This window comes from Leucopleurus acutus (genome assembly GCF_964270905.1).
Source record: "Leucopleurus acutus genome assembly, chromosome: 15".
Lineage (NCBI taxonomy): Eukaryota > Metazoa > Chordata > Mammalia > Artiodactyla > Delphinidae > Leucopleurus > Leucopleurus acutus.
In genome coordinates, this window is record NC_139157.1 from 33696062 (window position 1) to 33719234 (window position 23173).

Here is a 23173-nt window from a genome sequence, read left to right on the forward strand (position 1 = left end):
AAATCATTTGTTGCTGTTTTCATTGTCCGTGTAAAGTTCTTTTGTTAAATACTTATGTCTTAAATATCTCTGAGATATTAAAATCAAAACAAAAAGCCTTTCCTACTCCAGCATACCCTCGTGAAAGGCAAGGATAATAAGCCCTGATGCAGTTGTTAGGTTCTTCCGGAGGGAAGTAGAAAGAGGCCGGAAGGTTTCAGAACTACAAGCAAAGTCAGTGAAGCAGAGAGTAAATCCAAATATTCGGCAAATGACAAACCAAAAATGAGACATGCCAGCTGTTCACACTGGGAAGTTACTGAACATTTATTTTGGTTCAAGTTTTATTTTTATATGAAGAAGGAACAATAAGTTTTCTACGGGGGTGGGGTGTCTCATTCCTTATTACACGAATAGGGAACAGAGAGTTTGCGATGCAGGTGGGTGTTCCCTCTGGGAGCTTCTACACTCCCCCTTCTTCCTACCGGCCACCGATACGGTAGGACCTCCTCCTTGGGGACAGAACCCCGGGGCGCCTCTGCTTGGGCGGCGGGGTTTCTCCGCGTTCATCCTCTGGGGTCCGGCCACACTGCTTACCCAACTCTCGCTTTTCAAACTGCGATTTCTGAAACAGGGCAGACAACGGCGCAGGTCCCCTTTCGCGCCCGCTGCCCCAGAGCGGCGGCGGGCGGCTGGGCCAGGGCGGCGAACAAAGGCGGCGCGGAGCGCGGGGCGCGCGGCCGGGGTTGGCGCGCGTCTCTCCGACAGGAGGCGGCGGCGGCGGCGGCGCCGCGCCCGAGCCTGCATTCCTCAGAAGCGCCCGGAGCCCGTGGGGCGACGTCACCGCCGGCTCCGCCCCCATCCCTCCCGGAGCAAAGTAACTCTTGACTAACAGGAGAGCCTCTGCCGAGCATGGAGAGCTGCTGCCGCGGCCGGCCGGCGACTCGGGCAACGCTGGCGCCCCAGAGGTAGTTTGGCGACCGCGGAGCAGGAAAAAGTGCGGGCGGGAGGCTGTCCACTCCCCGCCCTCACCCCGCCGGGCCCGGCCGACTCCTCAGCTGTGGATTTCGCTGCGATACCCCCCGGCAGCTCTTTGCAAAGCGGCTTGAAACTTCTCCCAAAGTCGACATGGATACAGCGGCGGCGGCGCTGCCTGCTTTTGTGGCGCTCTTGCTCCTCTCCCCTTGGCCTCTCCTGGGGTCGGCCCAAGGCCAGTTCTCCGCAGGTGAGTGGCCGAGGAGGCGTCCGGAGCTCCGACGAATGCCCCCGACCCGGGGCTCTCCAGGGGTGGAGCCGGCTCCTCTCTAGGGCCGGGGGGCAAGGGGGGGAAGCTTTCGCGACCCGGGGTGGGCAGAGGGAGAGATGTCCCCAGACTCCGTGCCGGCTGGGACGCGGGGCACTGGGCTGGGCGCCACGGGGGCAGGTAAGTTTCCTCGTCGCGACCCATTGTTCCCGGCGGAGGATCGCTCCGGGCGCAGGCGGGCAGGGCTGTGCGGGAGTGCGCGAGACAGTGCTTTTCTTGGGAAACTGGGAGCCTCGGCGTCCGGCGCCGGCTGCACCGCGCCGGGGAAGAGAGAAGGAAAAAGTAGTTACGACTCTGGGGACTGCTACTCTCTTGCTCGTAGTGCGGGCTTGTTGCTCTCCGCCGCTAGAGCGTTCCAAAAAAAAATTCCCGGGGAAGCCATTGTCAGAAAGGTGGAGACTTGAAGGGAGTGACCTCGGCGCGCTTTGCCAGGTGCTTTTTGTCCCGGGAATAACCTCTCCTGACTATTGTCTAACTACTTCCCCGTCCCTCCCCCAGTCCTTATTCGCCTCCTCCGGCGTGGGGCTGCTCCTGGGTTCGCCCTGTGGGTTAGGGCGCTGCGCGGAGTAGGTTCCGTGTGTGTGTTGGCGGAGCCTGTAAGATGTTTTGAAACATGATTCTAAGGATCCACGCCGAGCAGTCCTGGGCAGCGAGGTCTAGGCGCCGGGTCCGGGAAGCCTGACCCGTGGTGGGGGAGCCCGCTCCTCCGGCAGAGCCACCGCGAAGCTGGCCCAGCTCCTCCCGGAGCCGGCCTGCGTGATGGGGGCTACAAACGACTGCCGCCCGCCCAGAGAACCCAAGAGGAGGCATCCGGTGCGGTCTCGCCAGTTAGCCCTTTGGGTCCTAGTAAAACCGCTTAGAGAAGTCCGTGAAACCCCATTTCTCCCAGTGCCGTCCTCCGTTCCCTTCCAGTTCTGTGACCCTTACTGGCGGTTGCTTCTTTCGTTCTCTCCTCTGGGGGCTCTGAAGTTTCACCAGGTGGACGCTGGGGAGCAGGCTCCCGGGCGATTGTTAGCCTCCCGCCAGTCCAGACAACTTTTCTGGCCAGCCCACCCAGCTCTGCTTGGCTGGCGAGCGCATCTGCTTCCTTGGTTCGCGCGATGCAGATGGAGACGCAGAGGTGGCCGAGGGCTGCTGGACAAGACGGGGGAAGCGACAGCCGCGCTCCTGGCTGAGGCCACAGGACGCGGAGAACGGACGAACTTTGCACTGTCAGTTTCTCTCGTTGTTGTGGCTGCCTGGTTTCCTGGAAGTAAACTCAAATCGTTGTTTTCCGGAGTAATGTTTATTTCCCTTCCGTTCTCTTTCCCCCCTTTAGAACTCTGTAAAAGGAGGTAGATAACAAATTCAGATGGCAGCATGTGCTGTGCACTCAGGCAGGTTATGAAATGCAGCGTGTACAGGAAAAGTTATGTATACAGGTGATGTATACGGAGGACAACAGCTATGTGCAATGAAAGCCTAATTTTAATTCTTTCTGGAGTAAGCATTACTGAAAGCATGTCTAACATATAATGCCCGTTGGTACTGGAAGCGTGCTTGATGTAAGACATTACATGCAGGCAAGTTGGAGTGGGTATTGATTTCTGCACAGTGTTTGTCAATGCACGGAGAGCCTACGCTTGAAAAGGCATGTAGTTTGTTAATTGAAAGTTGGAATTCTACCAGTTGTATGATTAAACTTATATGTCTTCAAAATTTGCAACTATTAATGTCTCAACAACTGATGGATATATTTTCATCTGTAAAGAAACTTTTCTTTTTCTCTTTTCAAATGTTATTTACCCTTTAATGAGCAAATAAATATTAAATTTCCTCCAGCGGAATGTACAGATGAGCTTTTCTGATCCCTGGAGTTCAGATATCTCTAATGAACAGTTATGTTCTTAGACATGCAGTTCCAAGTAATTTAACTAAATAAACCTGGCTTTTCTTTTTTGACAAAGCAAAACATTCGACTTTATTTTATAGTTAAGTGAAAGAATGTGAAGTCCTAACAAATGCAATTGTGGCAGGACTGTATCTCAAAATTTTGCCATTCAGATTTTGTACATATGCCCAGAAATGAATGTCTTTTATTCCCACAGTTCAGATTGTGGATCTGCCTTTCTCCATAAGCTAGACGTTTGTTTTGTAAAAATTTCCATTTTCTGCTTCGCATAAGTCATTTGTTATTCTTCTGTCATCAGATTTTATGGCAGTCAGATTTGTTGCAAAGACACGGGGTCAGAGATTGGAGGTGTATTCTTTCTTGTTTTTTTTTCTTACATTCTTTAAATGATGAACTTTTATTTCTTTTGAGAAATTTAAATAAAAATGCTTTAAAAGTGTAAAACAAATACATGTTCAGAATTTTAAAGTATGTTTTAAAATCACACTTATTAGGCCATTTTCCACTTTTAGATATTATTGTGTGCTTCCTAACATGGTGAGCCTCAAAAGCAAAACTTGAAAGACTGCAGGTAGTTGGATCTTTGATATATCATGTACTCATCCAGTCTGCTTTGTTTAAACCACAGTTTAGGAACATTTTCATCATTTTGAATTTTTTCTTAGCTTTTGGGGTTAAGGTGTAAAAATGCTACATGGTGAGCCTCTTGAAAACCTGAACTTCCAGATCTTCTTATAAATCTCAACTTGTATTCTTTCAGTTTGATGGCTCACTTAACACCTACAAAAATGTGTCATATCTGTGTTACATCTGGGGAAATTGAGGCATAGAAGCATAAGGATGTGCTGAAGTTTATTCACTGGGTTGTATAGTTGCCATCTCTTGATATAATGTGAGAAAGTTTTTTGTATTAGGACTCAGATGACTGACAAAATCAGTCATAGATGAGGTACCTGGAGACTCAGCTTTCTCATCTGTAAAATGGGGATAATAATACCTGTTCTGAACTTTCCTCATGCTTTTTATGAGGATGGTGTGAAATAGTTTAAATGAGCTGGAACTGTATATTGTCAAACATTATGCAGCTATCTGGGGTGTAATCATCATATATTAAAGTAGCTAAGTGCCTTGACTTCAGTCTTTTCTTGCTCCCCTAGTCTGTCCTGGTATAAGCACAGACTGTTCAGGAGTGTGTGTGTTTGTGTGTATTTATGTGTGTGTGTGTGTGTCACTCAGCCATTCATTCCTTTTAATTGTTGTTAAACATAAACATCCTAGATTGACCAGACCATAATTTTATCAGCACATTGAGAGAAATTATCCTTTAATTTTTTTTTTTACTTACCTTCTGTAAATCCTTACTTGAGCTGAACCTGTAGAAGAGTCACTATTAACATTCATAGTATTCAAACTATAGAAGAAATTTATTTTTAGTCAATTTTTTAGCTGTCTGTTTAACTATTGGCTGTTCACCCTTTTCATCTCAGTGGGAGAAAAATATGTGGCTTTTTAGATGCAGTCTTATCAGTGACCTAGAGAGGGACTATTGTCTCTCTAGTATGATGTGAGCCTGGAAATGCAACTCCAGATCCTGCCTTGGATATAGTTCCTGGCATGTCACACTGTAAGCGTTTACTTACTTGATCCCTTAGAACCTTGCAACTCATCTAAGCAGTGCCACTTTCCCAGTGTCTCACTCTTTGCTGTCTCTGTATGTGAGTTAAATTTCTCTTATACTTATTATCTCTACTGGGAAGATACATCAGAGAGACAGCTTTTTAAAGGTTTGCCTGTTGGTTTTCTGGTTTTGATTGGCCAGACTCTCTCGATCCCTCAATTCATTAAAACTCCAAGTTCTAAACTATTAATAATATGTAACCAGACATTTCTGGGACTGGTTTTTCTTTCACCAGTCTCCATATAACTGACTCTGTTGATTTTCCTACATTGCAAGATGTCGTTTTGTGTCTGGCCAGCCCAGACGGGAAGAGGCAGGTCTGGCTGCTATTTGGGCTTTGGCATGTGTGCTGCTGACAGCTCTTCTCTTTGTATTCATAAATGTGAATTTGAAAAATAAATCAACCCCTCTGCCATTCTGCCCCTCTCCCACACTCCTTCCCACTCCCCTCTAGCAACAACAAAGCCCCACGTGCAGATACACAAAATCACAGCCTTTTTGTTTTCACCAGGTATCTTTTGGTGCTGATCATGTTCTTAGAAACTGGAAATATGACTCAACCATTAATCAGAGCAAATGCCAGTCCTCCCACCTAATCTCATATTTTAGGCAGTGATGGTTTACTACACGTTTTTATGGCCTTTATCAAACATTTAATTCATGTGATATGGTCCTATATAGAGAAACTAGGTTGTTGCCTACTAATGCTTTTGAAGTGCTGTGTTCTAGGTCTGCTCAAGATGGTGTTAAAGACAGTGTAAGTCATGCTGAATATGGATCTGCTTCTCTGAGGCATGGAAAATGCTGTCCTCCTCTGCCTTGTGCTCTTCCTATTTCCCCTACTTGCTCTTCACGCAGGGCAGGAAGAGGATTGTTGGAAGACTGAGAGCAGGAAACATCAAGGGAGTTTACAGATTGTTCTTAAAGACAAAACAAAGCACTGGGATCTCGTGTGTGTGTGTGTGTGTGTGTGTGTGTGTGTGTGTGTGTGTGTGTGTGTGTGTGTGTGTGTGTGTGTGTTTGATCTTTAATTTTCTAAAGAGGGAAAAAAGCCCTATTTTTGATTTGTTTATTGGAATCAGCCTTTGCCTTTGCCCGAACACATTCATTTCTTATTCTGTGGATGTAAAAACTTCCCTCTGTGTATTCCTCTCAGACTTTACCCTTTGATCATATGTGTCTGGTTTGTGTTCCTTTATCAAATGGTGTTTCTTTTTGCCTAAAAACGTTATAATTGCTTTTGAACATGACTTGTTTTTCTTTCATCAAAACTCATGCTGTTTGTCATAGTTCTGAATAATGGTATTTTGTCAATTCATGATATCTTAAATGGGTATTTGATAACAAAGTAAGTACATCAATCAAGCTAATTTTTTATTTCAATTGAAGGTAGAAATAAACTTGTAAATCCATGAAATAATCTTTTAATGTTACAGAGTATTTGTTTGTGCTTATATATCTCTCAATGGAAGAGAGACTTTGAGTTCCTTTTTTTTTTTTTCGGTACGCGGGCCTCTCACTGTTGCGGCCTCTCCCATTGCGGAGCACAGGCTCCGGATGCGCAGGCTCAGCAGCCATGGCTCACGGGCCCAGCCGCTCCGTGGCATGTGGGATCTTCCCGGACCGGGGCATGAACCCGTATCCCCTGCATTGGCAGGCAGACTCTCAACCACTGCGCCACCAGGGAAGCCCATGAGTTCCTTTTTGTAAATGGGGTTAGAAAAAATTTGAGTGCCACATTGCCTATTATTTTGAGATAGTGACATACATCTGGGCTTTGGAAAACTTTAAAAGTTATGTTTTAATGTGTGATGTCAATGAGAAGTCTGGAGGTAGTTGGTTTACAAACTTCAAATTCCGTCTTAGTGGAAATTGTGTTTTTATGAGAAATGCTCTTAAACATAGTTCCACATAAAAGGTTTTATTAATTCCATGAAAATTCTGTTGGGAAAGGTATGTGTATTTTCCTGCAGTATTCTTATGGGAATTCTTTTGATTTGTAGTTAGTATTTTAGTAATAAAAACTGAACTTACATAATTAAAAAAGTTTTGTGTGGTTTTGCAGATTGTTGAGCTTCTGGGAAACATTGGGCTTGGGTTGTAAGGATCACATCAATCCTGTTGTGGAACATTGCCATTTCCCCACTTAACTCTGGTTGAGTTTTTTGGCATTCTCCTCTGTGTGTTGGTAATCCATAAAAATTACAAGCGGCTTATTTTGTCACTTACAATTGTTTTAGGAGCAAATTAAGTGGTCCTGAATGAAATAATCCATGTTTCCACTTTATACGACTGTAGATAGAGCTCTGTTAATAAAAATGATGAACAGAGCCGTGCTGGCTGAATCCTTTTACAGGTGTCATTCTAGGAATTATTTTCAAAAGAAGAGCTCAGAAACAAATCCAAATAAAATGGTGTCTAGAGTTACTGTTTGCATTTATTTTGTTGAGAAAATTGAAAGATGTAAATATGTGTATTCACACACACACATATCTTAACAGTGATAGAACATCATTGTCCAAAGGTTCGAGTGGGAAGGAAACCAAGAATATCTACAGATGGGATCAAACTCCTATACTTATATTCTAGATAGAGTATTGAAAATAGATAATTATTTTGTCAACTTCATAGATGAAGAAACTGAAATGGAAAATTATGAACTATATAGTATATAATATACTGCACTGTACTGTACTTTAAAGGAGAAAATAAGAAACCTAATTCCAATAGATTGGTATCTATTTATATAAACTCTTCCAAATGCAGCCTGTGCCTTAACCAGCTGCTTGTAGGCTGATTCTCCAAACCCAGTCCAGGGCAGCAGCTGATCAGCTACAGAAATTCCCCTAGTCCTTGTTGGACGGTAGGGTGCTAGCAGCTGCTTAAGTGGCAGACTGGCCTCAGCTCCTTGATGTGATTCGACTTAGGTCGTCCAGCAAATTCAAGAGTAGAGAGAGGAAGACTTTCTAATGCCCTCACTGCCCATTTAAAGGCTGATGGCTGATTGCTTCTTGGTCATTGGATTCATCAATGGTAAGATGCCCTAGAATTTTGCTTACTTGAATTATGGTCCATGGACCAGCAGCATCAGCATCACCTGGGAACTTGTGATGATCTTGTGACCACATATCAGAGCCCACTCCAGACCTACTGACTCAGAATCTGCCTTTTAATAAAATCCCCAGGTGATTTGCTTGAACATTTAATTTTTGAGAAACACTGCTCTAGGACAAAGAAAGATCAGCTTGAAAAGATTTGCCACATGCTCTTTACTGTAGAGTTGTAAGAGTACTGTGAAAGGATTAATTACAACATGAAACAGATTTCCCTGGAATTATATTTCTGATCAATATTTACTGAATTATAATTTAACACCCCAGATGCATCAAAACAGCAATACTGTTCAGGTTTTAGAAAAGAATACTCAGACAATTTTGAAAAAAATATTTCATGAGAGAATAAAAATAAGGCTAAATACTTTTAGTTGTGAACATATTATATGAGAATATTTAAAGGTAAACATTATCTGAGGAACCAAACATGATATATGCCAATCATTTTTACTTTGCATATTGACATGTTGATATGGAAAATGATAATTCCCTTTTTTTAACTAGTAACTGCACTTTCTTGTTTTATATTTCTCTTTCTCTTCGAAGTGTATTTTAAGGATTTTTGTAATAAGGGGCTCATTTATAGGACAGTCAAATTTAATGAATGGGAGTTAGGTAGAATGCATTAAATATCACTGGTGTTCTTTTTACTATCCTTTGTGCTCATATTTAAGAACAGAGATTCTTGTCAGTTTTCTCCAGAGAAAAATTATGATGTAATAGACAGTGTACACTGTTCATATCAAAACACAATTTTACTTGCATTTTGTAGCTTGCTTTAGCATTCTTTGAGAAAATGAATTTTCCCAGAAGACCTAATTGCCTTCTTATTAATGAGCCCTGTAAGTGTGTTTTGTTATCCATTTACTATTCTAAATGTGTCTACTTTTGCTGGCTGTTTGAACAGTGAAGTCTCTGATTAAATCACGATTGCTCTATTTGTTTTTGCCATTCACTAGCGACTCAGAAAATACTGGCATAATGACATGGTTATGGCAGAAATTAATTGAAAACAAGAGATATAAATTAATGTTAACCCATAATGGTTGTATTGTGATATCAGGAGATGGAGTTTGGGGCAGTGCACAGCAGAATTCTCTACATGTTTGATAATATAAGTGAAAGTGTGCTTAACCTGTATTGTTTTAAATACACAAAATATAGTTACTGGATTAATGAATACAAATCAGCGGCTTCCACATTTACTTGATTTAGACATTAGTGTTCAAAGGAAGAGGTTTAATTGTGGACAGATCAGTGTTAGAGAACTTAGTGATGGAGAGAAACTCTCAAAGGTACTTCCATACATCTTGAAGAACTTTAAAGTCTAAAGTCTCTGATTTGTTACCTTTTCTAGTTTTACACCAAATTCTTGCTGTTTGTACTAATTCTATTTGCATTCTTGTCAGCAAAAATTAGGTTCATTTATTCCCTCACACATTAGAGGACAGAGCAAAAAGCAGTTGCCCAAACAACAATAGGAACTGCCATTTACTGAGTGCCTACAACCTGCCAGGCCTTATGATCGGTGTTTTATGTAATTTAAAATCCTCACCATAATCCTTTAAGATCAGCATCATTTCCATTTTGCAAACTGTGGCCTAGAGAGGTTAAGTATTAACTTGCCTCAGGTGACAGTGTGAGGGACTAGTAGAGCCAAGATTCATTATTGAATATATACACAGATGTAGCAATAAGACATTTTTTTGGTTACTTAGTGGCAGAAAATGCAGCCTAGACTGGTTGCAACAAAAGGGGAATTTATTGTCTCTCCTAACTGACAGTTCAGGTGGAGCTTTACTTAGGAGTTCACACAATTCCACTGGGATGTGACCTTTCTCTGCCTGCTCAACTTAGCTTTGGTGTGCTCGGTCTTAGGCTTCTTGTAGAGGCAAGGTGGTTTCGGCAGCTTCCAGATTCTGGTCCTTTAGGAAAATGTGCACTATGTGCTGGGAACCTGAAAAGGCCCTGCGATTCACTGGCCTTGGATTCGGTGAATCATATCTCCAGCTCCTGAGGGGAAGTAGGCTGATTGGCTGAGTTTACTAGCATTCTGGGTTCAGCCCTAGATCCCCCAACCAGGTCATGTGGACTGATGGGGGTGAGGGGACTGTGGATGAAACTATCAGTTGTCAACAGATAGAGGGATAGGTTCTGGAAAAGCAGCCAAACCACAGTGTGGTTACTTGAGATAGAATTAAATAAGTCGTGAGCAGTGAAAGCAGAGAGGGGTGCACCTGTGTGTGTATTTATAATCCTTCTGAGCGGGGGTGAAAGGAGGTGGTGGGGAAAAGATAGGTGGAGCAGATAGTTCCCTGCTCTGAACCAGTAGGTGGTAACATCAGGAAGACACGGTGGTCTGAGCCTTAGTCTCGGGGAAGGAGGTGAAGGAGGAAGAGAGGAAGGAGGCCATCAGATTGTAGCAGGTTTGTGTGCATTGCAGATCAGCTGTTCATCATTTAGGGAGTGTTTCTTTTTTGGTCTTTAAGCCCTGCTTTAAAGCATGCATTTTATTATTTTCATGGTTGTATTCTCTTTGCCTCAGTATTGAATAAGTCCAACATTAAAATTTGACAGAATTTTGAGTGTTAAAAGGGACCTTTGAAACAAATGCCTCTTAATTTGCTATAACTTGCCCAAGGTCATATAGCTTGAAAGAACTTGAGGTCAAACTTGAGATTTTGATTTATTTGGTCACTGTTATTAAAACATATGCATTGTTTTTGCTTAGTGGTTATTTATATAGATAGTTATTATTTAAGGTTTTAAAAAATTATTTTAGTTTGTACTCTGAAGTTCTAAAACCAGTGTTTCCAAAGGCAAACCTGACTTGACTGGCTTTGATTAGACCAGTGTTCCAAGTATGAGGTGATAATAAGTTGTGTGTCTGTGAATGAAAGAGATCATTTTATTTATTTATTTATTTTTGGCCTCGCCGTGTGACTTGCCGGATCTTAGTTCCCTGACCAGGGATCGAACCTGTGCCCCCTTCAATGGAAGCTCAGAGTCCTAACCACTGGACCACCAGGGAATTCCCAGAAAGAGACCATTTTAGATAATTGCTTGTTTTTTTCAGTTATCCTGCAGGATTTATTTACATATATATGTGCGTGAACAGGTGTTTGCATGTATGCATTTGTTTTTAATAGATGCCAAAGGGTAAGCTACCATGGTAAATGATACTAATTGACACAGAGAAATAAAACCTAGCTAACTCTTCACTTTGGAAACAAATTTTGAAAAACGCAGGAGGTGAAGGTGAACTTGTTTATAGTTTTAATCTTCTCACCTCTTGCTGCCTGACTTTATAATGCATATCTGAAAACATGGGATGTTGGACAGAGTTGCTGTGAGGAGGTACTGAATAATGAATGAAGTGTAGAGAAGTAGCAGCTGTTTGCCTGGCCTCCCCCTCTCACGGTGAGAGATTTATCTCCCGGGCCTGAGTTAGATAGGCGGCCTGCCGCTGGCTGTGCCTGAGGATCAGGCGCCCAAATGTGGCTGTGCCAGTTTAGACTAGAGTGTCCTCCCTTCTCTGGCCAGAGCAGCTGGCCTGGCACTTAGGGGTGAAGGCAGTGGTTAGGGAGGAAGGTTGTTGACTGCTGTTTGTTCAGCATGCTTCCTTCTGTCACTGGAGGTTTGCTTTCACACACCTTTGTTATCTTAAAGAACTTAATGAATTATTATTTTCTTCTCTGTGTGTTGCCTGTTTTCTCTATGACTCTTTTTTTACCCCTTATTATACCTTCATCAGGTGTGTTAGCTGTGACTCCTGAATGGTGAAGTTTGTAATAATTTGCCCAACACCCTGCTTCTTTGAGGCAGAGTGCTGTATAGTCTTGATCTATTTTTGCCTCTTTATCTAAATTCGTATTTAAGTACTTGGGGAGTACATGAGGTGAAGGATTTAGCAGCGATCTGCTTCAGAGAGAGCAGAAGGATTCTTTGGATTCTTTGGAGGTCTGTGTACAGAGCATTTTAGTGCACAGAGCATTGGGCTTCTATAAGGCTGTGTCCCACTCTTAGCCCTGTCACTTTCAGGCTCTGAGATTTGGAGTAATTCCTTTCTGCTTGACCTTGATTTCCTCATCACTAAAATGGGAATATTACAATGAAGAGTCATTTTAATAGCTTCTCTAGTTACTCAATAGGACACTTTTAAAGGTAGAATGAGTAATATATGTGAAAGTATTTCTGATTGGAAAGTACCATAAAAATTAAATTTTTTGGGGGGGAATAGGAACTTGGATAATAAAGAAATTATTGTGTTGAAGGCACAAAATACATGGTGAAGAACGGAAATGAAAACAATAGATGCTTTGTATATTTGCATATCTAAGTTATGCATTGCCATCTAAGTTGTTTGCATATCTAAGCTTTTGGGGAAAGTGGTATGGAAAAGAAGAGTCAGTAAGATTCTTGTGAACAATGAGTAATTTTGTTATGTATCATAAAACTTAGCCCCCATTTTCACATATCTGTGTTTTACTCTTATGTAAGTTTTCATATATATGTGTAAGTTTTATATATATATATGTAGGTTTCATATATACATGTAAGTTTTACTCTCTTGTGTTCCAAAACATTTTTTGTACTTTCGCCAGATATGTTAATAAAGATTATGTGATTATAAAATATTTTTACTGATAATTTTTGAACATATGTTTTAAGGACTGTGTTCATAAATAGAAAGTTGTGTGTATAGTTTTTCTTCTTGAATATTTTCATGAAGAGAGAAAAAAATGCTCTTGCTTTCTGAGCTGGTTTGCCTAACTGGTGAGAGCACGATTGTAAGGTTTGCATCGATTTATTTACTCTTCCACTCCACAGTTCTTTGAGCATCTACTATGTGTCAGTACTGTGGCAGGGCCTGGGTATGCTGGTGGGCACAGATATGACTTTTGTGACAGTTAAGCAGTGGTAACCTTCGCATAGCTCCGCATTTAGCAACTCACGGGTGAAGCCTGGATCTGTTTTGTGACTGACCTTACCCCTGTGGCTTGGCAAGTCTCAAAGCCGAAGTCTGTCTCTCACAATTTGTGGGTCCACAATGCAGTGTGTCAGCAGTCTTTCCATACCCTTGAGTCTACACATAAAAAACTAGAAGCTTATGAGAAAAGAAATTTTCAGAGATATGCTGCAGTGATAGTAAAATTCCACCAAGTGGAAATCCCCCAAAGTTGACTAATCGGAAGTGTAAACAAGTCTGGCGGAGGAGAGAGCACGTTTGTTTTCTGGAAGCTCACTTTTTCTCTCTTTTGAGGCAGGATGAGGAAGGTGGGGAGGCATCCTCACAGCGGACAGTGTATGTAAATATGTCTTCACAACCTCAACCTTCTTGCTCAGAGGCCCTGGATTTTGGGCCGCAGATTCATACTGGCTGTGCCTGCAGCTGCTTATCAACGGCCACTGGTGCCTCGACTCTGACCTGTCTCCTCTCTACTGCTTCAGGGGCGCGGCCACTAGGGAGGGGATCCGGAGAGGCAGCTGGGAATGAGAGTGGACCTTGACCATCCCCCAGACTGCCCTTGCACCTGCATCCTGGAAGCGGAGCAAATTCTATTCCTGGCGCCTGGGTCAATCATTTTGAAGGGGAGCAACAGTACTGTCCTTTCAATACACCTATTGCCCTACTAGGAAATGGAGATTCTGAACATCTGTATTAAAGGAGGCCCACAGGACTTGCAGTGGGTGAATTAAGGAGAAAAGTAATTTTGGAAATGTGTAAATTCTTTTGAAGCAAAATCAAAGTTGCCAAATTACAAAGACCCAAGCTTCAAAAGTAGAAATTTAGAAAACTGTTTTAGTCGAGTCACTTTTTGTGCCCATTTCATATTTAAGCAAAGGACAGTCAGAATATATAGCATAATATTTAATATCACAGACTTTGGAACCTGACTGCCCGAGTGTGAATACTGGTTCCGACATTTCCTTGCTATGTGACCCAACCACATTCCTTCAGTTTCCACATCTGGTAAAATGGGATGATTCAAGTACCTATCTCAGATGTTTGTTTTGAGGAACACTGAGTTAAAGTGCTTAAAAGAGTGCCTGGCACACTAATAAAATTCATCCACTTTAGCTTTTATTATCATCATCATCATCTTTTTGTTTTTGAGCAGAGAAATGTTTATTGCAGGGCCAAGCAAGGAGAATGGGCCCTTGGCCTTGGGGTTCATGCTTAAAACCCCAAACTCCCTGATGGTTTTCAGGGAGAAGTCTTTATAGGCAAAATTTGGGGTGAAGGCTGCAGGCTGCATGACTTTCTTCTGATTGGCTGGTGGTGAGGTAACAGGATGGTGTTCCAGGAATCTTGTGCTCAGCCTGAAGTTGCCATCCCCCATCTGGGTGGGGGCCTTAGTTCCTGGTCTCAGGACTTAATGAAGCTCAGGTTCTTGATGTCTCATCACAGAAAGAATTCAGTGAGAGACAAAGTGATAGGTAAGAAGTGGATTTATTTAGAGAGACACACTCCATAGACAGAATGTGGGCCGTCTCAGAAGGTGAGAGGCCATCGTCATCATTATTACTGGACTAAATTAAACAATGTTTGCAGAATATCCTGATCCCATGCTGTTATCTTTTAAAGTTTCTGACTGCATTATCTTTTACTTTAAAATAAAACCAGCAGAGAGTAGATAACAGGATGCCTGAAATAGATCAACTCATCTGCCAGTTAACAAAGACCACAGCAAGCACTATAAAGAATATAACTCAGTGTTTATGAAAACAATAGGCGAATTTACACTGCTTCCTAAGAATCAGAATCTTAGAACGACAAAACAAAACAAACCAAAAAACACTATCAAGTGATGGGTGGGGGAGCTGGAGTGAATGGGATCAAGTTTTTGGTGTAAAATACCTAAAACAACCCGTGGAAAATGCATTTAACATTTTTTAGGGAGCTTGCAGGAGGTGGGAAATTTGGGACATCGGTGAAACAGCTTACCCCCTGGAGAGGTGTAATCTCAGTTAAAATATGAAAACTCTAATTCAGGAATAAGATTAAAATGAGAATTGACCAGAAAGTTGTGTGGTCTGTACCACTTCAAGAAGTGTCCATCCCAGTGAGACTAGTGTCTTGTCTAGGAGCAGCACTCCGATTTAGAAATGAGATTATTAGAATTAAGCAGAGATAGGGAGGCTCCTTAGCTCCTAAAGAATGTTGTTTAACTAAAGGATATAGAAAAGGATATCTGTACTGCTTCATTTGCATTTGACACATGGTAAGTAAATGCATTACTGGTATTTAGAATAGCCATTTACCTATGAATTTTAGATAACCTTTTTTTTTTGTTTTCTTTTTGTTGATGTTTAGTCCTCCTTAGCCTTGGTAGTTTCAAATCCGTTTAAACCCCCAGGCTTTTTCAGGCCATTATCAACAGGGTAAAGCCCTTTCAGAGTCCTGCTGTATGGAGCCTGGGACTGGCTGAACTTCTGACAACTGTTAGCTCACTTGCATAGTTGCCCTTTGGCCAGTCAGTGCAGAGGAAAGCCTTCTAAACTTGAACAAGGATTTCACGTCCAATTCAAGCTTTGGATTTCTTGTTCTGTTTCACCTTCTTACTGCATCTCTTCTAGTTTTAATTGAAATAAACTTCCCTTTTCCATGGGTTATATCTGTGAAAATGGTTGCTCTCCAGATATAATTAAACATTCTTGTCAGTTTTTTTTTTTTAAATCAGAGAAGCTATTTGTACTGCAGGCTTGAATCTTGCAGAACTAAGTGCTCTTATAATATTCAGTTTACCATAATAATGTAATTTTATATCCTCACTGGATGCTCCTACTGACATGGGTCTTTGTGATTCTGGTGGTAGCAGGTGTCTTCATAAGCTCCTCTCCATTTACAAAGTAAGTTTCTTAAGATGTTGTCATTTTGGTACACTGTATGACCAGGTTCAGGTCTTAATAAAAAGGAGCATTAAAAAACAAACTTCTGGGCCTTCCCTGGTGGCACAGTGGTTACGAATCCGCCTGACAATGCAGGGGACACGGGTTTGAGCCCTGGTCCGGGAAGATCCCACATGCTGCGGAGCAACTAAACCCGTGTGCCACAACTACTGAGCCTGCGCGCTAGAGCCCGCAAGCCACAACTACTGAGCCCGTGAGCCACAACTACTGAAGCCCGTGCGCCTAGAGCCCCTGCTCTGCAACAAGAGAAGCCACCGCAGTGAGAAGCCCGCGCACCGCAACAAAGAGTAGCCCCCTACTCGCCACAACTAGAGAAAGCCCGTGCACAACAATGAAGACCCAATGCAGCCAAAAATAAATAAATAAAATAAATTTATTAAAAAAAAACCCCAAAACTTCTGTGGCACATGTAATCTTAAGTGAGTTGTTTTGTTTTTTTAATTAATTAATAATTTATTTTTGGCTGCATTGGGTCTTCGTTGCTGCGCGTGGGCTTTTCCAAGTTGTGACGAGGGGGGCCACTCCTCGTTGCCGTGCACGGGCTTCTCACTGCGGTGGCTTCTCTTGCTGCGGAGCACAGGCTCCAGGTGCGTGGGCTTTAGTAGTTGTGGCACGTGGGCTGAGTAGTTGTGGCTCGTGGGCTACAGAGTGCAGGCTCAGTAGTTGTGGCACAGGGGCCCAGCCACTCCACGGCATGTGGGATCTTCCCTGACCAGGGCTCGAACCTGTGTCCCCTGCATTGGCAGGAGGATTCTTAACCACTGCGCCACCACGGAAGTCCCAGCACATGTAATCTTAAGTATAGATCCATTCAAAAAAGTGGATATGTACCTTGACTGTTTGTTCTCTGCTCCAGAATCATGACCCAGTTATTTGGAAAGCAGACTGTTCCTTATATATTTCATAACAAACATAAGGGATATTGAATCAGAAAAAGACTGAGAATGACAGACCTATGTATAATAGGCCGTATACTTAAATATAATAATCTATACAGGAACTATAAGTTCTAGTTAGTGTGGTTCAGACTGTGGCTTCCAGTCTTTTTGCATGAGGGAATTGGACAAGCCCACAACCAGGTGCAGATGTCTCTTGAAGGACCAGGTGCTCTGACTCCTGCTCTTAAGGCAAAGTCTTAGATTTTGAGAGTGGATTGTGACCTCTTCTGGTCCATTCTTTTTTTTTTTTGGATGTTTATAACATCTTTATTTATAATTGCCAAGACTTGAACCAACCAAGACGTTCTTCAGGAGGTGAATGGATAAATAAACGTGAGTACATTTAGACAATGAGATATTTATTTAGCACTAAAAAGAAATGAGCTATAAAACCGTGAAAAGACATATATATTACGAAGTGAAAGAAGTCGATCTGAAAGGCTACATACTGTATAATTCCAACTATATAACATTCTGGAAAAGGCAAAACTATGGAAACAGTAAAAAGATGAATGGTTGTGGGGCAGTGGGGGAGGGGAGGGATGAACAGGCAGAGCACGGAGGAGCTTTAAGGCAGTGAGACTATTCTATATGATACTGCAGTGGTGGATACATGTCATTATACATTTGTCAAAACCCATAGAATGTACATCAAGAGTAAAGATGGCCTTTGGGTGATAATGATGAGTCAATGTGGTTTGTCGATTGTAACAAACATACCACGCTTGTGTGGGATGTGGAGAGTAGGGGAGGCTATGAGTGTGTGAGGAGGGGGGGAAAAGGGGAAAAATATGTATATATATATTATAGCTTATACAAATGATAATCCACTTAAAAAAATAAATTTATTTATTTTTATTTTTGGCTGCGTTGGGTCTTCGTTGCTGCTCTTGGGCTTTCTCTAGTTGCAGCGAGCGGGGGCTACTCTTTGTTGCGGTGTGCGGGCTTCTCATTGCCGTGGCTTCTCTGGTTGCAGAGCACGGGCTCTAGGTGCGCGGGCTTGGTAGCTGTGGCTCGCGGGCTCTAGAGCGCAGGGTCAGTAGTTGTGGCGCACGGGCTTAATTGCTCTGCGACATGTGGGATCTTCCTGGACCAGGGCTCAAACCCGTGCCCGCTGCATTGGCAGGCAGATTCTTAACCACTGTAATACCGGGGAAGCCCCAGTAATCCACTTTTAAGAGAGGAGAGGTAAGAAGGAGGGAGCTACACAATCAAATATATTGGGTATGAATCTTAGTTTGCTAAATTTATTTTCCTTAAATCAAGTTAATTCTGACTCTAAGGCTTCATCCTTCCTACAGAAATCCATGTTGGGCACTGTTGGGCCCCTCCCCCTGATGCTGAAAGCTCAGCTTCTCTGTGCACCGGTGCCAAATCAAATCTTGGAGACGGAGTTTTGGGTGAAGTAGAAAAGGATAGCTTTATTGCTTGGCAGGCAAAGGGGGACACAGTGGGCTCCTGCCCTTAAAAACTATGTGTCCTCACCCAGGAGGATTTGATAAGGAATCTTGTTGTTTTTTTTTTTTTGACGCTTGGCATGTGGGATCGTAGTTCCCCGACCAGGGATCGAACCTGCACCCCCTGTATTGGAAGCACAGGGTCTTAACCACTGGACCGTCCGGCCCACTCTTATCAGGAATGCAGATCCTAGGTGAGGCCTGCAAATTGCTTTGAGGGCTGTTGTTCACTTCTTTAGCTTAGGTACAGGAATCCATAGGGCAGTGCTTTGGGTTTCCCACAAGTACATGCTGTTCACTGAAGTATCTATTTAAGATCTTTCCTGGTTTCTTCACAGTTTGCTCACAGTTTGCAATCAGGACAGTAATAGAAGCACTCTCTCCAACCCCATCACTCATTCATAATTACACCACAAGCTTCCCTGGTTGCTGACACATTTTAGAAAAGCATGTAATTTTATTAAGAGTGTCTCATGTTGCTTTCAAATATAGTCAAGTAAAGAGGAGGAGAGAAAGGAGGGGCAGGATGTCATATCAGCATTTATTTTTTCAGGTGCCAATGCCTTGAAAGCAGTGAGAGTTTTCCTTTGAGGTGGAGACTTATACTTGTTGACACCCTCATCTATTGTTGTTGGGATTATGGCTAGCCCAAGTGTTGTCTTTTATGTGAGCAATGACAAAAAGGATGTATCTATTCTGTACATTATGGCAATAGAAAACTTAAACTTTAATGACAGCATGTCAAATATAATATTCTTTTGAGCTTGTTAAAGTAGGAGATACCAGTCTAAATTATTAGCACTTTCCTTTTAGCAATACCTTGTTGGGGCAGGCAGCGTTGTTATGCGCATTCATATGATAGCTTAAGATCCCTGTTAGAGGCTGGTAAGCTAGTGGCCTCTTGATTCACTAAGATATATATGGCAGAGCTTGTCTCAGTTCTTTAATGTTAATTTGGTTAAGTTCACCACGCCTTTAATGCATGTCCATTTTGTGCCAAGCAGTGTGTTTAGCCCAGAGGGCAAAAAGATGAAAAAGTTGACTAAGTCCCTATATTCAAGGACCTCACAGACTAGCTGGGATCTAGAAATATATAAGGTATAATTCAGAGTAGGGGGGGTACTCTGAATGAGAGAGACATGGGGCAAGGACCATCAGGACATGGGCAAAGGACACTCACTCCGGGGGTGATTAGTTAGGCCTTTCTGGATCAGAATGCCAACCATGGCAGAATTCCCAAGAACGGGCACACAATGCTCATGGAAAAATGAGGAAGTAATGGTGATGGTGGTAAATGTTTAATAATCAGCTCTCAAAAAAAAAAAGAACCCACCGAAATTCAAGTTTTAGCATTTCCACCATGTAAATACTCCTGCCTATGGCTGATTTCAAATTACCAATGTTACTGACACAGAGTTGGGAAGAGGTGCATGGTAGCACAGCACAGTATAGTATTTGCACCATACAGACACAAGAGAAGGAAATAACCTCAAAACATAAATATAGTAATAGTAAAATAATTAGGAAGTGAAGAGTTTTGAGTTAATAGCTCTGTTTTAAATGTAATTTATTCAAATGTAAGTTTTTATAATTTAATTTTTTAATGGCTGTAACAACTGGCTCACAAAATTGCTGAAAATTTTAATAACTGACTGTCAGGTGCTGGTATAGGCTTGCTCAAGCGTACCACGCGGTACATTATAATCTTGGATATGGGTGTGAGGGGCCCAGTGAGGGAGTCCTCTTTAATTATGGGGCTTTTCTAGAACACTCTTTCCGAACAGCAGAATTTAGTGTGAGAAAGACTAAGTCCATCTTGAAACCCATTAGTGAGGATTCGGTTATCAACAAGGTTTAGGTTCATCGATATACAATGCTGATGTCAGAGGCTTTGGAGCATCCACTGTAGAGCCTAATCTCAGGAAAAGTCCCAAGAAGACTGTGTTTCTGTTTAATTCAAGTTTCCTCACTGCCCAGGGTGAACGTCTTTGGTGGAAGTTGTTGGTGTCAGTAGCCAGGCTCTTCTTAAGGGTAGTTAACGTAGAGCCCTTTAAGTCTACTTAAAGAGTAAGCTTGTCATTGCCTTTGAACTATGTGCATTTTCATGCTAAGCCATCTTTGCCAGAATATTACACAGTAGGTAGTGGGTTTCCAGCCAATATAGCACAAAAATTATTATATAATCCTGGTAATAACACACTGCTTGTGGCCCACCCAGCATTTGTGTATTCAGAAATATTTGGAGAATAAATGTCAGTGATAGTGAATGGATTTGCATCACATTCTGCTTTACATTGCTTTGGTGGATTTTTTTCTTGATGTATATGAAATTAACATCTACCAAATCTACCTTTTTTATGTAAATCGTATGTTTCTTATCTTAAATTTATTTGAGGTCTTGGTTTAATAATATTTTATATTATTATAAAATATAAATAATTTTATAAATAATGTAATTTTTTTTATATTATTATGGAAAATACAATGAATTATGCAGTTGATAGCTAAAGTTACTTCTGGTTCTTTTACTTGATTTAAACATTTTTTTCATTATTTAATCTCTACCAGTGTCAAATACAAGTGAAATGTTTGCTTTAACACATGCTCCTTTTTTTTTTTTTTTTTTTTGCGGTCCGCGGGCCTCTCACTGTTGTGGCCTCTCGCGTTGCAGAGCACAGGCTCCGGACGCGCAGGCTCAGCGGCCATGGCTCATGGGCCCAGCCGCTCCGCGGCATGTGGACCGGGGCACGAACCCGTGTCCCCTGCATCGTCAGGCGGACTCTCAACCACTGCGCCACCAGGGAAGCCCTAACACATGCTCTTTTATATTTATTTCTATAAGGCAAGAATATTCCATGTTCTAAAAAATGTCTTATAGGTTAAACCTGCTAAATGAAAATTCCTGTGCATGCCCGTATGTCTTTTTTAGGCTCTGCCCACAAAGAAGTTAGTGTCTAAAAGTAAGATATGCATTCTTTAGAGTATATTGCAAGATTTTTTTTTGAAATTGGCAGATAGTGAATATGTTGTGTGTGTTTTTTTCTTTTTGATAGGAGGGTGTGTATGTGTGTGTGTATGTATGTGTTCATTGAGTTTTGCAATATGACAAAGTGCTGACAGTGCCCAAGTGACTTATTTTGGCAAAATGGATTTCTCTCTGTATATCTAATACAAAATCTTTCATCTCATATCTGGGGAAAATCTGTCTTCCAACATATAAGACAATTTCAAGAAATTAGAAGCATTCCAAGCTTTACAATTTGAAACTAATTCCATAACAAAATGTTTTCAGTCTAATCAAAACAAAATCTAGATTTTAATTCTTCTCAGTTAGTGGTCTCCCATTCTTGAAGACACTGTGGGAAAAAAGAGACAAATATTACTCAGTATTAACAAAACAGATACAGGCGTACCTCAGAGATGTTGTGTGTTTGGTTCCAGACCGCTGCAATAAAGTGAACATCAAAATAGAGAGTCACATGAAGCTTTTGGTTTCCCAGTGCATATAAAACTTATGTTTACACTATACTGGAGTCTATTAAGTGTGCAATAGCAGTATGTCTAAAAAACAGTGTACATACCTTAATTAAAAAATGCTTGATTGCTAAAAAAATGCTAACCATCCTCTGAACCTTAAGTGAGTTGTGGTAGTAACATCAAAGGTCACTGATCACAGATCACCATAACAAGTGTAATAATAATGAAAAAATTTGAAATATTGTGAGAATTACCAAAATGTGACACAGCGACACGAAGTATGTAAATACTGTTGGAAAAATGGCGCTGAAAGACTTGCTCAACGCAGGGTTGTCGCAGACCTTCAAGTTGTAAAAAACTCAATATCTGCAAAGTGTAGTAAAGCGAAGTGCAGTAAAACAAGTTATGCCTGTAGTATGTAATTGAAACTTCTGTTTTCTGCACTTACATGGTCATAGAAAAGAGGCATATGTTCATATAAACTCTCAGGGATTTACTTTATAAAATCAGTTTCTACTATGTGACCTGGGATCAGTAGACTTTAAACTCAGTCTCTTATCTTTAAGCTTAGAATACTCTAGCAATCAGTTGATATTCACAAAGGTGACTGAATTAGCTGTATAATCAAAGATTTAATTACGCTAGGTATATTGTAATTCATAAGGCTGGAAAGCTTACCAAGAGTGGCCACAGTGATTGAAATGAAAGACTCCCCCCACCCCCATTCTGAGTTAATCACATGATTGTATTAGCTGGGACCACCCATTGTAGAGCATCTGTGTTGCATTATTTTGTATCTCAACGCTGTTTATTCAGCAGGGCCTGATAAAGATCTGTAATTCATTTCTCACTATATTTAGCCACTGTTTCACTGAAGCCTGATGACATGACACAACAATGATTTTACCTGAGCATCAGGATTTTACCTGATTCTGTGTCACTAACTGAAGCCATTAGTGTATATTTCTCTGGGTTGTTTACATGTCATGTCTAGACTGTCATTTCAAGGGCAAAAAATATATCCTTTTTAATGTTTTATGTCCACTAACCTATGATGGCTGACGTTTACTTTTAGAAGTATTATTTTCAGTAACTAACATTTTAGGGTTTACTGGGTCCAGCACTGAGCTAAGAACTTTATAAGCCTCAGCTCAGTAGTTTCAAAATGCACGTGACCACCCATTTTGTGGGTACCAAATTCAATTTAGCTGGTAGCAACCAGTTTTTTAAAAAATGAAACAGAAGAATATATATTAATAACAGCAATAATAAAAATAAGCATGTATCTTATAGAGGATGTATTGTTTCTTGAAACTTTGGTCTTTATTACATAGATTTATTTATATTTATGTTTCTGTGTACTGAGTCACAATGTGAGATGAATTTTCCTCTGTGGCTCTGACCAAAAAAGTGGGAAAGCCTC

The 23173-nt window shown here is 41.6% G+C and overlaps 1 protein-coding gene across 2 annotated transcripts in view; it reads left to right on the top strand.

Moving 5' to 3' along the window:
• The first annotated feature begins 868 nt into the window (after positions 1–868).
• PTPRK (protein tyrosine phosphatase receptor type K) overlaps positions 869–23173 on the top strand; it is a 570605-nt gene continuing 548300 nt past the window's right edge. For both annotated transcript variants that reach the window (XM_082855620.1, XM_082855621.1), the window contains exon 1: positions 869–1204. In XM_082855620.1, coding sequence (XP_082711746.1) covers positions 1108–1204 — 97 coding nt within the window. In that variant the 5' untranslated portion in view covers positions 869–1107. The remainder of the gene's footprint in view (positions 1205–23173) is intronic.